General features: G+C 39.1%; 1 protein-coding gene across 3 annotated transcripts in view; it reads right to left on the reverse strand.

The window, feature by feature from the left end:
* USP24 (ubiquitin specific peptidase 24) overlaps positions 1 to 18,256 on the reverse strand; it is a 136,824-nt gene that overhangs the window by 31,998 nt on the left and 86,570 nt on the right. For all 3 annotated transcript variants that reach the window (XM_072820379.1, XM_072820378.1, XM_072820380.1), the window contains exons 37-49: positions 16,617 to 16,687; positions 15,753 to 15,913; positions 12,904 to 12,965; positions 10,378 to 10,569; positions 9,257 to 9,374; positions 6,921 to 7,065; positions 4,601 to 4,720; positions 3,568 to 3,693; positions 2,858 to 2,956; positions 1,918 to 2,000; positions 888 to 1,029; positions 562 to 681; positions 8 to 228 (exon numbers count right to left, since the gene is read on the reverse strand). In XM_072820379.1, coding sequence (XP_072676480.1) covers positions 8 to 228; positions 562 to 681; positions 888 to 1,029; positions 1,918 to 2,000; positions 2,858 to 2,956; positions 3,568 to 3,693; positions 4,601 to 4,720; positions 6,921 to 7,065; positions 9,257 to 9,374; positions 10,378 to 10,569; positions 12,904 to 12,965; positions 15,753 to 15,913; positions 16,617 to 16,687 — 1,660 coding nt within the window. The remainder of the gene's footprint in view (positions 1 to 7; positions 229 to 561; positions 682 to 887; positions 1,030 to 1,917; positions 2,001 to 2,857; positions 2,957 to 3,567; positions 3,694 to 4,600; positions 4,721 to 6,920; positions 7,066 to 9,256; positions 9,375 to 10,377; positions 10,570 to 12,903; positions 12,966 to 15,752; positions 15,914 to 16,616; positions 16,688 to 18,256) is intronic.

Genomic DNA, 18,256 nt, shown 5'->3' on the forward strand with positions numbered 1-18,256 from the left:
CTCTTACCGCCTGTCCTTAATGAAGGAATAGTAGTGACCTGCATGTGCCTGCCCACTGTGGACAATGACACCGACAAGTTCATAGTTTTCAGTGAGGGCAACTTTTTTTCGTGGGGATCCTCCCCCTCCCTGGTCCATACTTCGCCCGTTTTCACCAACTTCAGAAGATGAATCTTGGCGAGCCATTCCTGAAACTGTGTAAGGCTCCATGTTTAGCATCCAGGGAAACTATTTAAAAGCAAAAAAGACCAAATTAGTGTTGATGAGGCACATATATAGCAACGCCCCATGAAGTCAGATTCAAATAAGAGATATGTATTCCTAATTCCAGCTAGGACTGCCTCTCCACCATTACCAGGATGACTTCTACATAGGAGGGGTGTTTACATGTCTGCCTGTCTACTGGTGGCAGCTGCTTAAGACAAGGGGCTGTGTACTTCTCCAAATGCTGAGATGACAGTCTTTCACAGTGGAGGCCAAAGTTAAACATGTAAAAATAAACAGCAGAAAAGAAAGTGAGGTCATCATTTTAAGACATTTCAGGGGGAAAACATAAGTTACCCTTATCTGTTCATCATATTTAATGGAGCGTCCACTCTCCCAGTCAAATCCAAATCTCATTAGGTGAATTACCAAGACGCTAGGTAAAGACTTAATGCAGGTCCTTTTCACGGTTATTCTCTAAAGAAAAGCAAAACCCAATTATTTTCATGGAGGAAATAAAACAGCAAAATCATACAAAGATCAGAGATTTTCATAGGCCTCTCCTGCCCATGCAAAAACAGGTAATGATGCAACTTAGCAACAATAGGAGCTTAATATTGCCCTTACATAAAACACAAATGAATAACAAATCAATTGTTTTCTAAAAAAGGGAAATGTGGTACCTTTTCTTTACACTTTTCACAGTAATATGCATTACTTCCTTCTAGAACTTCTCCTCTAACAAACTGATCCAAAGAAATTTCCAAGCTCTGACAAGAAGTAACTCCAAGATTGAGAGCCATGAAAGCTTCCTCACGCTCGTATCTGATTAGGAAAATCACAGGAAAAACAAACAGTAGAATTTAAAGATCTTGAAACTACCACAATACGAGAGTCTACACAGAACTACATTCTGAAATTCTGAAATTAACCAATGCTGTCCCTCATCCTTTTAAAATTACACTGCCAAATAAAAATGCCAATTTTTGTTAACTAGAAATGACTTAAAGTTATGAATTTCAGCAAAGAAATTTTAGATATAGAAACCAGAGAAACTTAATTCAATAAACATTTATAGGTCCACTGAAGAGAGAGATCTGCAAGTCTTACAACAATGCACGATTCATGACATGCTAGAAGTATTTAAAAAGGATGATCATGTACAGTCTACTGTAGCCAAATGGCAACTTCCATGTTTTCACCTTAGTACTGAATCCTTTTCCTACTGCAAAAATATTTCTTCCAAGTTTGATATCTGTATTAGGATAACTCTGAGAATACGTAATTTTGTTTGAAGATTTATGACTTCCAATGGAAATCCATGTGTTTACATATGAAACTTAAAGTACTCTTAAAGCTCTATAGGAAAGCTTCTTCTTCTTCTTTTTTTTTTTTTTTTTTTTTATATAGGAAAGCTTCTGCTTGCATCATGATTTACTTTATACTAAGTAGGGTAAAAAAAAATATTAAGCATGGTGATGCTCATGAATCTGAATATTCTAGAACTTGGCTGAAACCAAATATATCAATAAACTGTTATAGTAGCTTTTGGAATAAAAATACTATTAAAAAGATAATAGCTCAGATTTTTATCTACTGTCACTTTAGTCAAGTAAAATATGGGTGAAAATTAATGAACAAAGTACTACCAATTAAGAGGAAAAAAAAAAACTGAAGAGGGTCAGTTTTGATGTCAATGATATCTTCACTTACCTGTGAGGACAGTCTTTACAGATCTTCTGATCAGAATAGATGCCCTGGAAAGTATTCTTAAAAATTTGGTCTCTCCCCATTTTCTGTTGGAATAAAATGTTAGAATTTTAGTTGATGCCCTGAGAATTTGCAGGTCACTTATATAGAATTTTATTTAGACCTAAGCTAAAGTGCAAATTTGAACTTAACAGCTAAAATACACTGAGTCATGGTGATAGTTTAAGCTGGGATTGAATGGGAGGATTAGAACCCACTGGCTCCACTGGCAAAGGAAGAGGAGAAGAGCCAATGGCAGCTGGTGACAAAAACAGCACTCAGTGATGATTCCGAATCCTTCTTCCCATGCGACAATGACCAGGTTAGAAGCAACTCTCCACAATCTTTTCTCCTTTCTTGTGGATAAAATGCTATGATCGTGAGTTTTCTGAACAAGGAAATAACTTGGCCTCCTAAGGAGAGGAGGGGCAGATAAGGATAGTGATGGGAGGTGCCCTGTAATTAGGAGGCAGCATCACTTAGGATCTGTCACATGTCATGCAAGGTAGGGGCAGGAAACTTTAGGTTGGTAAGCTAGCCTCTCTGGCAGTCAGACTGCCATGCACACGCACAGGCTGTCAGGTTCCCTGCCAGGGCAGCAGTCCTGAGGCCAGGCTACCTCAGTGCACCCACAATAAGAGCATGAGATGCAGATGGTGAGTATGAAGCACAGGTTAGGAACTACAGACTCCCATCAAATGTTGGGTGAATTAAGAAGTCCATAATTGTAGTGATCTGTGTCTGTTTTGATGTTCAAACCCCACCAGAAGAAATGAATTATGGCTGTGGTATTAAAGATGACCAGATTCTGATTTGTCGGTTTCACAGTAATCCCAAATCCTGCCACACTCCACTCGTATTACAGTTTGAGGGAGTCCAGAGAGAAAGTGACATTTTCTTCTACCTTGAGATATTCGTCCATCTGATCAATAAGACTAGTGAAGAATTCATATGCATCTTGCTGTTCTCGCACATAAAGCTCTTTGTTCCACATCTTGAAAATCTATGCAATAAGAAATATATTGTTAAATGAAAAGTAGCAATTTCTGAATATAGAAGAACACAAATGTGAAAGAGCACTTAAATGCTTCTAAAAACCAGGGTCATTATTAGGGCAGTAGACATTTTTATTGAAATGAGACAAGCTTGAGTTCAGCTACCTATGCTTGTCCCTGGCCCCTGTGTAACCATCACAAGTCTGGGAGACCATACCAGGTGGGATCTGAGGCCACAGAACATAGAGTTTCTGTCTTAGAACTATCCGAACTACGAGGGAAAATACAAGGTACTCCCGTGAAACAGAGTAATGTTCTTTATTTAGAGCATTAGTGAAATTGGAATACTTTGAATAAATATTCTGAAGAGCTAAAATGAGAATCATGAGAAGTACTCAAAATCGTTAAGATCAGCAAATCCCTAGAAATTATAAATGACTATTCTTAATATTGTAATCATTTGAAATTGAACATCAATCTTAAGAAGAATGGGGTAGAGTCCATTCTTCTGTAGGTTCCTGGAAATGGGATTAGTCTAGAGTTAATAAAGACAGAAACAATTACCACTAGATCCAAATATCTGACGTCTTGAAATCTAAAGAGATATTGGGTGAAATACCTTCCAGAAGTTCTCAGGTACATAATACTGCAGCTTGCTTTCCATCAGATGCCCAAAGAGCGACTGCACCTGGTAGAACACGCTATCGTCTGGATTGTCCGTGTCATCATCCACTGAAAGTAACGACTAAACAGAAACAAGGTGTATTAAGCTAGAAAGAGTTCACTGCTTCACAGGCGACGTGGACATACGTATGTGTACTGGCCACATTGCTTTTCTGATGCTGTATATGTTTGGATGTGGCTACACTCTGAGTATGTTTAGCTTCAGTATTTCCTTTTGGTGGACTCATGAAGTCATTTCTTTGAGCTTCTATTTGATTATGAAAAACTGGAACTAGTAATCTCTCTGAGAGACAAACATGGCATGATACATATAGAGTATTTTGAAAACTACTGACTGCAATATAATGAACTTGTAGTATATGCTCACCCTTAAACATGGGTTTGAACCATACAGGTCCATTTATCCATGGATTTTTTTGGGGGGTACAGTACAGTACTATAAATGTATTTTCTCTTTTCTAGCTTACTTTATTGTAAAAATAGAGTACATCATACATATAACACATAAAATATGAGTTAACTCTGACTATCCAGTCAATAGTAGGCTATTAGTAGTTAAGTTTTAGGGCAGTCCAAAGTTACATGCCCATTTTTTACTGCACTGGGGGGTGAGCACTCCTAACTCCTGTGTTGTTCAAGAGTTAACTATTATAGAGCACTGATGACAGACCCTAAATTTTTCTAAAATACTAAAAACATTAGTAATTTTATGGAAATAGAATTTGAGAGTAAGTAACTTAGTTCAAAAATCTCAACTGGTCAAGTCTATCTGTCAAATATTCTTTCAGCAGATTTATAAAAGCACGTGACCATGAACATGTTGTCTACTCCTATTTCAGAAGCTACTAAAGAATTCCTAGTTAGGTCTAGTTTTAGTAAATACCAAATGCAATATATGAATCTGGGACACTTTTCAGGCCATGTACACATTATCTCTCATACCAAACAGGAAGGAAGAAGAAAATCACCTCAGGGAGCCCAGGCTGCATATACAGCTGCTGGAAGACTGCATTCATGTAACACGTAGCACCGCCATTCCTCAGCCCCACAAACCCTGAACTGGACCTGCTATCCACAGGGGGAAGGTACTAGAAAAGAGAGGAGCAGAAACAGTAGAGAGTGAATTAGTGTATCTGCCACCAACAACCAACACATTTCCATCATGGCTCGCTGAGATGTCTGAGAGAGAAAAGAAATAAACTCACAGATTTATCCTTCTAGTAGGTTAGGAGTCATGCTAACAAAACCTACATTCTTATTAAAGTACCTCTGCAGATGCTAATACAAATAAAAAATATTACTATCTCAGTGTTCCTCTTCTATTCAAAGTACTTAATACATTGTGTTTTTATTTATTTATCCATTTAGTAGTCATGTATTCCGTCAACTGAATATCATTCAACAAATATTTTTTGTAATATTTTATTTATTTATTCATGACAGACCCAGAGAGAGAGAGAGAGAGAGAGAGAGAGAGAGAGAGACAGAGACAGAGACAGAGACACAGGCAGAGGGAGAAGCAGGCTCCATGCAGGGAGTCTGACGTGAGACTCGATCCTGGGTCTCCAGGATCACACCCCAGGCCAAGGTGGTGCTAAACCGCTGGGCCATGGGGGCTGCCCACATTCAACAAATATTTATTAAGAAGCTACAATGTGCTAAGCACTGAGCCAGGGATATAAGAGATACATGTGCTCTCTTATCTGAAGGAGCTCACAATCTAGTAGAGTACACAGACATCAATCAAGTAAATATATCTACTTACAAATTGAGGTAGTACCTGGCAAAAAAGAAATAGGGATCTATGAAGCGTTTACTATGAAGAATCCTGACCAGTCTGGAGGGTCAAGGAAGGCTTATATTCCTTCCCTTCCTTTTTAAGAAAGTAACATTCTTCCATTGAACAACTTTGAATAAGCATACAATGAAATTAATAGGTAATTACTCTTGCATTGTACTTAAAGATGTGTTGTACTAATGTAGATCCTATTACAATACTTCTCTGGTTAGAAATAATCTACAAAAGACATCTTGGATGAAATTGAACACTTCACTTCTCCAAGTGGAAAAGTATACTGAAATGACACATTTTGAAATGCTATTTCGGCAGAATCTTGGTTCTAATGCCATACTCAGAATCATCTTATCTGCCTATATCAAGGACCTGTGTCCATGTAACAACCAACCGTCTAAAACCTATAGGTCCTTTGGACCTTAAGGAATTGCTAAGTATGACATACTTTCCACTAACATTTGACATACACACAGAGCAGGGTGATTTCTAAGATCTAAACTGTAATTGATTTGTAGCCCAAAGCACAGATGTGCTTCTCTTGCAGATCCCTAAACTGTTGCATGGCTCCAGAGCCTTGTCCCATATCCTTCTCTGCTGGAAGGAAATCACCTTCCCACCTTGCCTCAGTTGGCTTGCGAGATGGTAGAGTTTTGCTTTGTTTTTTTTTTTTAAGATTTATTTATTTACTTGGGCAGGGGAGCGTTTGCACACAAGTGGGGAGGTGGAGGAAAAGGCAAAGAAAAGCATCCTTCCCACTAATCGGGGAATCTGACTCAGGGCTCAATCTCACAACCCTGAGAGATCGTGACCTGAGCTAACATCAAGAGTCAGTGGCTTAACAAACTGAGCCACCTGGGTGCCCAAAGCTCTATTTTCAATTTCATCTTTTTTCTGACAGGCTTTCTGTCTTACCACCATCTGATGGTAAAGTGCCCTGTTGGTTGAGCATTCAGGACATGACCTGTATCTTGTAATTTATCACATTATGTTGAAATTATCTGCCTACGGGTCCATCTCTTCCATTATACACTGACTTTCTTGAGGGCTAGAATCCTATCTTCATTTTTGACCTCCAAAAGCCTAAGACATCTATTAGTGCCTGGTAAACTCAGTAAATCTTAGCTGGATTTAACTGAATGTAGACTGTGCTGTGACAGAGCCAACGTCTGAGTCTGTATTTCCAGTGCCCGGCACTGTGTCACCCAGTTACTCAAAAAACAGGCTAAAATGCTACTTCTTACTGAGAGTAATTATCAACTGACTTGAAAATGTCCCCTTTTTAATTAATAAAAAGGTTACCATTGAGGAATATAGTATTACTACAGTAATAAAGTAATTTAGTAGTTTATAGTTGATTAAAGTATATGAACACAATAAGCAAACAAATACTGACTTTCTTTGTGATTAGGATAATGCAATCATAGGCTTTAGAACTGTATGTTTAATTGATTATTCCAAAAAAATCTATGTGCACTGGGGTTTAGAAAACTTACATCAAACTCCTTGGTTAGAGCAGGGTCGGGTTGATGATGCATAGACAGCAGTTCTTTTGTGATAATTTGCAGATTTGAAGGTGAGCTATCAGCCAACATCACCAGGACTTCATAGGCTGCCAATCGGCTATTCACTGTACTACACCTAAAAAACAAAAGATGCAAGTCAATTCCAACAGTGAATAATCTACTTAAATTGTTCATTAAGCTAAATCAACATTTGAAATGAAAGCATTAGAGCTGCAATTCCTCAAACATGGTTAATCAGGTCTGAAGGCAGAGCTCTAGGAATCGAGGGCGGGGAGTGTTTACTTAAAGGAAGAGGCCAGGAATACAGGAGGGAGAGTTATGGTTGAGAGCTAAATATCTTCTTGGCCTGGTAAAGGAGCAAAATCTCTCACTTAGGACTCCAGAGTATTTTTATCTAAGGTTTGGATCAGCAAAAAATGGATGGAGTCTGAAAATCAAAGTAGGTAAGCAAGAAAGATTTTTGTAAATATCACCCTGAAATTCAAGTATCTAAATGGCAGAAAATGCAAGCTATGCAAATCAGAATAAATGTCTATAAGCATTTTATATGTGCCTGGAGATAAAAAATTCTTCAAGGACCCAAATCAACTTCATTTTGCTGAGAAAATGGAGACAGAAAGATGTGGTTTGCCAAATTAATTTATTTAAAATGACAATAAAAGGTAACCAAGCATTCTTCAGGAAACCAAAGGCTTCTGATATTGCTCATCTTTAGTAGAAATCATTTTGGGGATGGACAGTAATTTCTGTCACCTATGCCAACCTTGCCATTACCGAGATCACAGGTTAGGAAGGATACACAGAAAAGAGGACATCCAACCCCTGAGAGAAACATGTATGGAGTGCAGTGTGGGAGATGTGTTCATGGGAAGGGTGGGGAGCGGGGGGCTGTGGGGCTAGCTCTTAGACCAGCATTGCAGCACACCCTGAGGACAATGGCCAGGACCTGGCATTGTCCTTTGCTTATATGGATTTCCGGGTTGCAAAGGACAGGTAAAGAACGAACAGAGGTACCATAGACACAGGCTCAACATTAAGAAGTTCTTTTGTTAGTGTTAATAAGAATAAACATTATTTGTGAAAATACTTCTGTGTATCGTGAATCTCTGTCTGGCTTTAGGGTTTAGGTGGGAAAGGGCTGGGAGTTATTGTGATAAAATGAACATCACTCAGTACGTAGGGGAGGGATGAAACAAAATGCCGCCTTTTCTTATTAGGGCACTGTGTATGATTTAAAAAAAATTCCTCTACTTCTAAAACTAATAATTAACTGAATTTAAATTAAAAAATTAATGAAAAAAAAGCAAAGAAAGAAACAAACAAAAAACTACTGAAGATTTCTCTGTTCACTGAAAACTGAAATACTCCTGTATTTCTATTACTGCTTTAATAGAAGATTCCCATGGAGCTAGCACCAGATCTTCCAGAACAAGACTGGGGCAGGAGGAGGATGGGAGTCACAGCCTGAGACACACTGCAAGAGTTCTAATGAAAGTTTATTACCTGAAAACAGATTTTGCTAATAAGAAATATCTATACGGAGAAATAGTCATACATGATAAGATATAGCTTAAGGGTCCATGAAATATTGCTTGTTAAGCCTTGCCCATTCTTATAACCACTGAAATTATATGGGAATTTTTTTCACTGGTTAAATACCAAATCCCAAATTCCTTCAGGATTATTCAATAAATTCTGGTTTTCCTAAGAACAAAGTAAGTTGGATTCAGAGCAGGAAAGGATGGCAGCATGAAGTGGCCTCCTCCTATTTCCAGAAGCACCCAAGTAGGGTCATCATTACAAAAAGATCTTTCAAATGTCTACCCATAAAAACGAATACAATATTTGATTCTAAAATTACCACTATAGTAAATCACTAGTAGTTTTAATTATCAGGACACAGGTGATACGCAGCAAATCACAAAGTTCATGCACTAAAGCACCTATACGTCCCTTCTAGAAGAAACTCTCAAGATTCTGAGCCTATTTACTTTCACTTTGGATGGAATTCTTACAATCTCAGTTTCTCCTGGAATTTGTTACCAGCCAAGTTAACCACATAATGTGTTACTTATCCTTCCAATCTCATAAGAATGGTACCAGCATACTGGCTCAGCACTTACTATGTGCCAGGCAGGCTTTATCCTCAGCCCCTTTACATGCATTTATTTATATAGTGGATAATACCTTATAACTACACACACTCACAAGATGGACGACAAACTCCAAGTTAAGAAAATCTTTTTGGACTAAAGTTTCAAATTAGAATTTTTACCAAAACTGAACACAACGTGCATTTTCCATACTTTGGATGAAAGTCCTGTTGACTGATGGCGGCACTGCCAGCTGGAGAATGACTATTTAAAATAATTCTAGAAGCTCGGAAAAGGAAGTCATCTAACAATGGTTTAATGAGTGATGAACCTGGAATAGAGCATAATATTCATGTTGAGGATGAATACATTTTCATTCAAAGATCCTGTTTTTGTACTTTTATATCAGAGCAGCAAAGGCACCCAAGGCCACCCAATGGCAGGGCATTCAATTTAATGGTTATTTTTTGAGCACTTAGTATGTGGCAAAGCTCTGTGGGGCAAAGGGGTGTGGATGGGAGGGAGAGTCAGGGAACAGGGAATAAAGATGTACAAGTGAGGGCACCTTCCTTTATGAGCAGAAAGTGGAGTGAAAGAACCCATGCTTTCACTTAGGAAACACAAATGTCAAGACCACCACAAGGCAGAACGGTTTGAGTGAACAATTAATTCTTACTCTGGGCATTTGGGGGGTGGGGGGTGGGCACAGAGGGTTTCTCAAACTTTTTAAAATCTTGCCTTCTTTGGGTAAAATGATGTGCCCTTCTCACCCTGGTTTAGAATCACTCTTTTCTATGTATCCCCAGTAGCCAAGAAGATTTTTATAGAGCTTAGTTTGTGTGATAAAAGTGATAATTAATGTTTTGACTTGTTTTCTGAATATAGCTTATAATACTGAATATGCCCTTCCAAGTTATATGTGTACCCCAGGACACTCATGTACCCCACTATGCAGGGGGTGGTGGGTGGGGGCTACCTCCAAGATGAGAATTACCCTTAAAAGAAGTAAAACATACAATAAATAATATTTTATAAAATACAAAATAGCAAAAAAGAAAAAACCCTACTTTGAATTAATTTTTACTTGATATTAAGAAGTTATGTGATCCAACTGCTTTTAATATTATAAAGTTCCTTCATGATTTAATAACACAGGTAAAATACACCACAAGTTTGTTAGCCACTAAAATTCCAGACTATTTCCTATTACCTGAAGTGTCAATTTTCTATGGAACATGGAGCACCTATCCTATTTTCCTAATTACATACAATACTATGGCAATAGTTAAGATCTTGAGATATTCTATCACATGGTAAGATGAAGCAATAATTACCAAGCATTTCCTTTTCTGCCCCACAGAGTGAAAGGAGAGTCTTAATGAGCCGTAAGTGTCCTGCCAATAAGATGTTGTCTGCTTCACTGGTCTCACATTCAGCAGTGCGATTAGGTTCAAAGTTATCCAGCCAGGTAATCTCATCCTCAAGCATAGTAGCTGGGCTGATTCTTAACTGCTCCATTTCTGAAGCTAAGAAGGAAAAAACAATCCATTTCAAAGAAAGAAGGATTTTCTTTCATGGATTCCAAATCCTGAATTAGAGCAGGCAAAGTCATATCCCAACCCTCCATTTTGTAGATCTGAGAAAGTTGTCATTAACAATTGGGGTGAAGCTGCTGCGCCAAGGACTACGACAGTGCATGGGTACTCACTCCTTCCTGACTGTCTTAGTCCTAAATGAAGTATATTGTGAGGGCCCTTCTGTGCAGGTCATGAAGGGGAAGCTCCTGGTCTCAGGGTGAGAGTGGGAGGTGGGGGGAAAGTGTCAGCAGGTATCTCCTGGGAGCACATCCTTCTAGAGAAGGGAAGGATGGAGGGTACGAGGAGAGCCAAGGCTCTAGTGGTATCAGCTAGGCCAAAGAAGTCCTGCAAAGGAGGAGGAGGTCCATAGCACAGCAGCAGAGCACAGTGTTTCCAGACAGTGCACCAAACCCCAGAGAACCACTCTGCTCTGTTTTAATGAGTTCTCTTACTTTCCCCTCTTAACAAGGAGTAAAGCAAGATTCCATCTTGGAAGATGGGGAGAAGAGGAAGTATGGCACTATAGTCATAAGTGGTAAAGTCCCACAGCATGAGGCGAAAAGGGCTACGTCATGGTAAGAATGGGACTGGCGCTGGACATGAACCCATTTACTCACTGAGGGTCATTGTTTTCTTATTTATAAAACGAGGCTGACACCTACACTGCAGGGTGCTGGGTATGAAGTGCATAGGCACTGGCATATACCAAATAAATACCTGCCAAATGGTAAATACTGCTTGTTTCCAGACATATTCCCACACTACCCTCAACATCCCAATAAAGGATCCTGGATCACTCATTTATCAGTGACACAGGAAGGCCTATATGAATAACTTGTTCATGACTTCTTAAGTTCTATGTGTGGAGCCAACTCATGGTTCCAGGCCTTGAGAAGCAGAACAGAGCAACCTCTCCAATTTCAAGCCAGAGAGTATACCTTCCTGGCTGGCTGCTTGCCCAGCTTTCACCAGAAGCTTGGCTGAACAACGTGGTACTCGGCTAGACTATTAGATGGCCATGTCATCCATCCATCTGGTCTAGATGACAAACGTGCACTCTAACTACATCATCTCAGGCTCCACAGCCACTGTTTCACTGCACTGCTCAGAGCACTGTGTCTCCCACCTTCAAAAAACACTTGGGACACGGAGGAAGGCATCTGCCTTAGAGACCTCTGCTGAGGTTTACTAGTCATTACGTCCTCCCATTTCCATGACACAAAAACCTCTGCACGAGGTTTTTCCCGATTTACCTGGCAGCAAAAAAATCTGTTTCTTTTGCAAAACCATTCAGTTTTCTTCTAGGGTACTGAAAACCACTAATATATAGTTTCTTGTTTACCTCTGTTTCCAGCAACCTCACAACAAAATTCTGATTGTGTGGAGCTTTAAAGCCCACATACATGCAAGAATTTCTTTCTAACCTCTGGGTATTGACATTCTTTTCCAATTAGTATTTCCATGAATACTTTTGTCCATCCTGATTTTTATGGATTTTCTATAAGCTGAAGCATATCTTTTATGTAGAGAGTGGGCAATAAATAAACTCTTGATGTGAACACCTAAAATTTACACAGAGCATCCCAACATACATATGCATTATATGAGAGTAAATGCAGATAATAAAAATCTGAATGCTCTAACACCAAAATTTCTAACAATATTTCAATCATTTAACACTAAATAACTTACTTCTTTTATTTTTTTTTTTTTAAGATTTTTTAAATTTATTCATGAGAGACACAGAGCAAGAGAGAGAGAGAGGCAGAGACACAGGCAGAGGGAGAAGCAGGCCCCATGCAGAGAGCCCGATGTGGGACTCGATCCCGGGTCTCCAGGATCACACCCTGGGCTGTAGGCGGCACTAAACTGCTGCGCCACCAGGGCTGCCCAACTTACTTCTTTTATTATAACATACCTCAACAGTGATTGACTTTTTCCTTCAATATAGACCTTTAAAATGGTCAGAATTCACTATACTAGACAGAAATTTTCTTCCCAGTAGTTCTGTATCAGTGTAATTAAAACATAGGTCCTTTGGCAATTTTTAAGATCAACAAATCTTCTCAACACATTAATGGTTGGGTATATGCCAGAAGAGAGAACTGGTATATGAGTTTACCTGCTGTTTTCAAGAAAATAAAATTCAACTTCAAACAGTAATTATAATCTCATTTATATTGAAGACATATTAAGTCAGATTTAGAAATGTCCATTTAGCTTTCTTTTCTACTCTTTTCTCTCCCCTCCCCCTACACAAACCAAACTTAGACATTTACTTACTTGTCAGATCATCTAATAATTGGCACCTTAGATCAAAATACTCCATACACTGAGATAATAGTCTAAAAAACAGATAACATTTCAAGTTATTAAAAAAGGTCAATTCTATTTATTTATTTATTTATTTGTTTATTTAAAGATTTTATTTATTCACAACAGAGAGAGAGAGAAAGAGAGAGAGTGAGAGACACACACACACGCAGAGACACAGGCAGAGGGAGAAGCAGGCTCCATGCAGGGAGCCTGATGTGGGACTCCACCCCGGGTCTCCAGGATTAGGCCCTGGGCCGAAGGAGGCACTAAACCGTTGAGCCACTGGGGCTGCCCAATAAAGGTCAATTTTAAAAGAAAAAGCATTTTCCTTGTGAGAACAGGCTCAGAAAATAGTTGAATTTTCCTAAGCATAAAAAAATCTTTTACATTAATTCAACTTCAGTATCTTAGCAAAAAGCACACTAATGAATTTGCTAATACAGATATACTACAGAAATAATAGTGCAGAGAGGAAACTTAATAAATCTCCCATTTGTAATGATGTACGGACTGACTGCACACATCATGCACTGACTATACTCATTCATTCAAATACCAACTGATATTTATGAAGCACCTACTATATACCTGGAACTATTTTAGAGAACAGTTGACAAAGAACAAAAAAGGCAGACAACAAATTAAAAAAATACATGTTAACTGGTGATACTAAGAAAAATAAAGTGGAGTCAAAGAAGAAAGAGAAAGGTAAATTGTTTCATCCAAGATGACCAGAGAAACTTTTCTGCAATTACAGTAGTGAAGAACACAAGCTTTAAAGTCAAGGGACCTTGGTTTTAATCCTGGCTCCACTACTTACAGTTGGATGTCTAGGGCCAATTTCTTTGGTTTTTAATTTCTAAAATGTTTGTTAGAGTGTTAGAAATAAACACACATGTGCATCCATAGAAGGCTCAAGAATAACACAATGAGAAGAATGGATAATGAACCAAGAATTATGACTGTTAAGGAGATAATAAAACTGTCAAACTCATTTGTCCTTTGTGAGGATTGAATGATAAATATATGCAATGAATTTAGCATGCTGTATGGCACCAAGTTGTCAAAACCATTCAGTGGGAGAAAAAGATGCTGGGACAACTGGATTACCCACATGGAAAAGAATGAGGCTGGACCCTTACTTTCTGCCATATATAAAACTTAACTTGGATGGATTAAACACATAAATGTAAGAGTGAAAACTATAAAAACTTTAAAAGAAAACATAAGGAAAACTTCATGAGACTGCATTTGGTGATGATTTCTTAGATATGATGCCAAAAACACAGGCAACAGAAGAAAGAACAGATAAAGGAAATATTTTTCAGTATTAATTACAAATGAAACCCTGATATATGCAACGACATGGATGAACCTGGAAAGAGCAGAACAAAGGGAGGGGGAATAAAGGAGTTACTGTTTAGTGGGTAAAGGGTTTCCGTTTGAGATGAAAAAGAAATGGGTAGTGGGGACTGTTGTCCAACAATATGTATTGTGTATGTGTACTTAATGGCATTGGTCTATAGACTTAAAATTGAGTAAAATGATTAATTTTATTTATATTTTGTTGCAGTAAAAAAAATTCTAGCAAATCTAAAAATAAAAAAAAACAAAAACAAAAACAAAAAACCTTACATCTGTTCTTGAACTATCTCTTCATGTCCTTTGCCCATTTTTCAATTTGGTTGTTGGGTCATTTGTTTAGTGATTTCTAATAGCTTCTTATATATATTATCAAAATGAGTTTCTTGTCTGTCACATGTTACAAATCTATTCAGCAGTTTGTGAACTGACTTTTGACTTTATGGTATTTTTTTCCACCTAGAATATTTTAATTTTTATGGAGTCGAATATATCAGTCTTTCATTTCATGACTTAATGGGTACAGAGTTTCAGTTTAGGATGATGAGAAAGCTCAAGAGGTGGATGGTGACCACAGTTGCACGATAATGAGAATATACTTAATGCCTTTGAACTTACGCTTAAACAGACCAAGCCTGGATACAAACTTGGGGGTCAGGATACTTATCCAAACTTAGGGGGGATTGGAGTAGCTCTAGTATTTCTTCCCTTCCAGAGCTCTAATTTGTAAAGCGTGTACACAAGGAAAGTAGATACTGATTTCATCTCAGTGGTACCTTATAAGCACTATGATAAGGGTTCTCTGGTAAAGCTAAGCTGAAGACAGTGGAGGTTGCTGTGGGATCTCCGGCCCTCCATCCTGGGCCTAGACCAAAGCAGCCTTGCCCGCAGGCTAGCCCACAGATGTACAGCACAGTGGGCAGAATGGACTCACCCAAGCCATTCTATCAGCCTGGACCACAGATTCCCTCCATGCCCAGGCGCGTGTAAAACCAAGGGAGAAAGCTAGACGGACACCCAAGCTACATCTAGATATGGAGTCAGGAGGTATGCCGACTCTAAGAGCATACCTGCTCTCATTGAATCACTCTGAGAGTGATATACGTAAGAACCTGACCGGCATGATCTTCATAAAGTGATAGGGCTCCAATAGTTTCAGCCTCTCACCAAGCAGGTGAGCCCCTCTTTCCCTTGGGGGTGGTGGACCAGGTCCGGCAGAGGTGGGAGATGGAAGTGATTCAAGGGGAAGGAAGCCTGGTATTGTCTCCTCTAACTCCCCTGTCCTGAAAGGGGATAGTAAAAATTGCAATGCCTTCTTTCAGGATACAAATATTCTAAGAGGAAAGGAGAAATTCTTCTGTCATCTCAATAATGAACATGGGTTTCAGGGTAACAACAGGCAAAGCATCATTCTCTTTTTGTATAACGTGAGCTTTTTCATCTTGATTACGTACCTCTGATTGACTCCTCTCATAATACTAGTTGGGGACCAGAGAGGTAGCTGAGCTGTGAGGATCACCCCGAGGAGAAACTGGTTTGGCTTCTGTACGTCTGGGTGAGCTGAAGTATCTGTCTGACTCAGGGTATACAGCTGGTCACAGGCAGCACGGCGAATCTGAAATTACATCATCAGTGGCCAACAACACAGGTCAACTGACACTTAGAGACTGCTTGAAAAGTGATCTTCCTCCCAAGTCCATACTCTGAGGGATATTCTAAGGTTGTGAACATCTTAATCACTGATAGTAACGTTTACACTGAACAGATTGGGGCTGATTAAAAACAAACATGGTCTGAGCACTGATTTCCCAAATTATTCTCTTCTCTTACTCAACAGTTTTATAATTTACTATACATGAATATAAGAAAAAACTCTCCAAGTATTTGAGAGTTAATTTTCAAGGTCATAGAAGAAAATGAGAATTATAAAATCTAGTGGGTAATTTGTGGCTTCGTTGGTCTTCCCTGATTTTGACCAGCATGTTGACACTGAAAGCCAGCTGTGGATGCTCAACATTGGCTGTAACATTTTATTTGTTATAAACAAATACAAATTAATCTTAGCACTAATCTCTGAACTTCCAGTGGAATATGGAATAGAAGGGAGGGCAGAGCGTCTGAATGGTCACCTTGCTTCCAGAGTGGTCTACGCCCCCTTTGTAGGACTTCCTGAGAGGACCAGGTGCCAGGCCTTCCGGCCTACACATGCAGTGTCACAGGTATGCAGAGGGCCCCGGACAGAAGAGGACCGGGGGCGGTGTGTGCGTGTGTGTGTGTGTGCGTGTGTGTGTGTCTTATGTAACGTAAACAATTCTTACCTCAGCACTTGGTGATCCGAGCAGAATATCAATAATAAAATCAGCAACACAGGGCAAGTTATAGAAAGATGCTGATGATAAGAATAGGGAGAATTAGGGGGAGGAGGAGGGAACTAAGTTAGGAAATGCATTTTCAAAATTTCAAAAATTCTGAATACTTTTTTAACCTTAGCTACAGCAGAATTTCATCTCTTCTTCTACCTGGACTTCATCTCTTCTTCTACCTGGACTTCATCTCTTCTTCTACCTGGACTTGAATTCAGTACTTTCTACAACTGCCTCCACATCTCTGAATTTCCCCCACAAGAGCCAAAGATGCCTGAGAGCGAGGCCATGGCTTGGCCATTTCTGTGTCTCCACATTTCAGCCTCATGCATACCAGTTACAGGGCAAGTATGTCCTGACTTGATAAACTATCAATACTCTACAATGAAATTACAAATGATAAAAAAAGCTTGAAACAAAACTGTCTTTTTTTTCATCCTGACTTGAAAATACCTCTAAAACTAAACAATTACAGGAAAATTGAACTATGAGTATGGCATTTGTTCAAAAGCATTTCATAATGACTTGTACTTCTTATATGTCTTCAAAAGCACTCTTGCTCAAAGTAAACACTTTTGACTACAACATTACTATTCTACAAACGTCTAACTTTTTCTAGATTTACCTTGATTATAAGTACGAATGTTATACTAAACACGTAATAGTCATTAATTCTACATAACAAGTGGTCTGAATCAGTAATAACAAGGAAGAGCAGGGCTTCTGTGTGTTGGAACAACTTTTAAGAGTGGAAATGTTAAGACTGTATTCCTAAATATTTATCGAGGGCTTACTACACACTGGGCTGTGTTTGAACGTGAGAGATTCAGTAGGGAACTAAATGGACAAAAGTCTGTCTTTATGGAGCTTACAATCTAGATGGGGAGGGATGATGACAACAAGATAAGTAAATAAATTATATGCTATGCTATACAATGATAAGTGATAGAGAAGAAACAAGGGAATTGTGTCGTGCTGGGATGACAGGAGGGCTGTGGTCGAAAAATGTCTCACTAAGAGGGTGAGATTAAGCACACTGTAGGAAATGAAGCAGAGTGCCATGTGTGAAAGATGGGGTAAGAACATACCAGGAAGAGGGAACAGCCAGTGCCAAAGGCCCTGAGGCAGGAATATGCCTGGAGCCTTGGGAACCAGCCAGGGAGCCAGAGAGGCCAAAGCACAGTGAGTGAGGGGGGAGCACAGTAGAAGGTGAAGGTACAGAGGTGCTAAAGGGGTAGACTCTGTCTGGCCTTAGTTAAGATTTGGCTTTTACTCAGTGTGAACTGAGAAACTGCTGCTGGGTTTTAAACAGGAGTGATATAATCTGACTTACATTTTAGGAGGTCCTCTCTGGTTACTGTGTGGAGAATAAACTGCAAGGGTAGAAGCAGGGAGATCAGCTAGGGGGCTACTGCTATGATTTGAACTAAGGGTGATGCTAGAGCAGATGTGAGTAACAGTGGCGGTAACAGAGGGTGGAATCTGACATAGTTGAAAGAAGAATGAGCTGACAGAAGCCGGTGTGTGAGAGGAATCAAGGAGAACTCTAAGGTTTTTGGACAGAGCAACGAAAAGAATGACTTGAGCTGGGAAAA

The sequence above is a fragment of the Canis lupus genome, chromosome 3, assembly GCF_048164855.1.
Source record: "Canis lupus baileyi chromosome 3, mCanLup2.hap1, whole genome shotgun sequence".
NCBI lineage: Eukaryota > Metazoa > Chordata > Mammalia > Carnivora > Canidae > Canis > Canis lupus.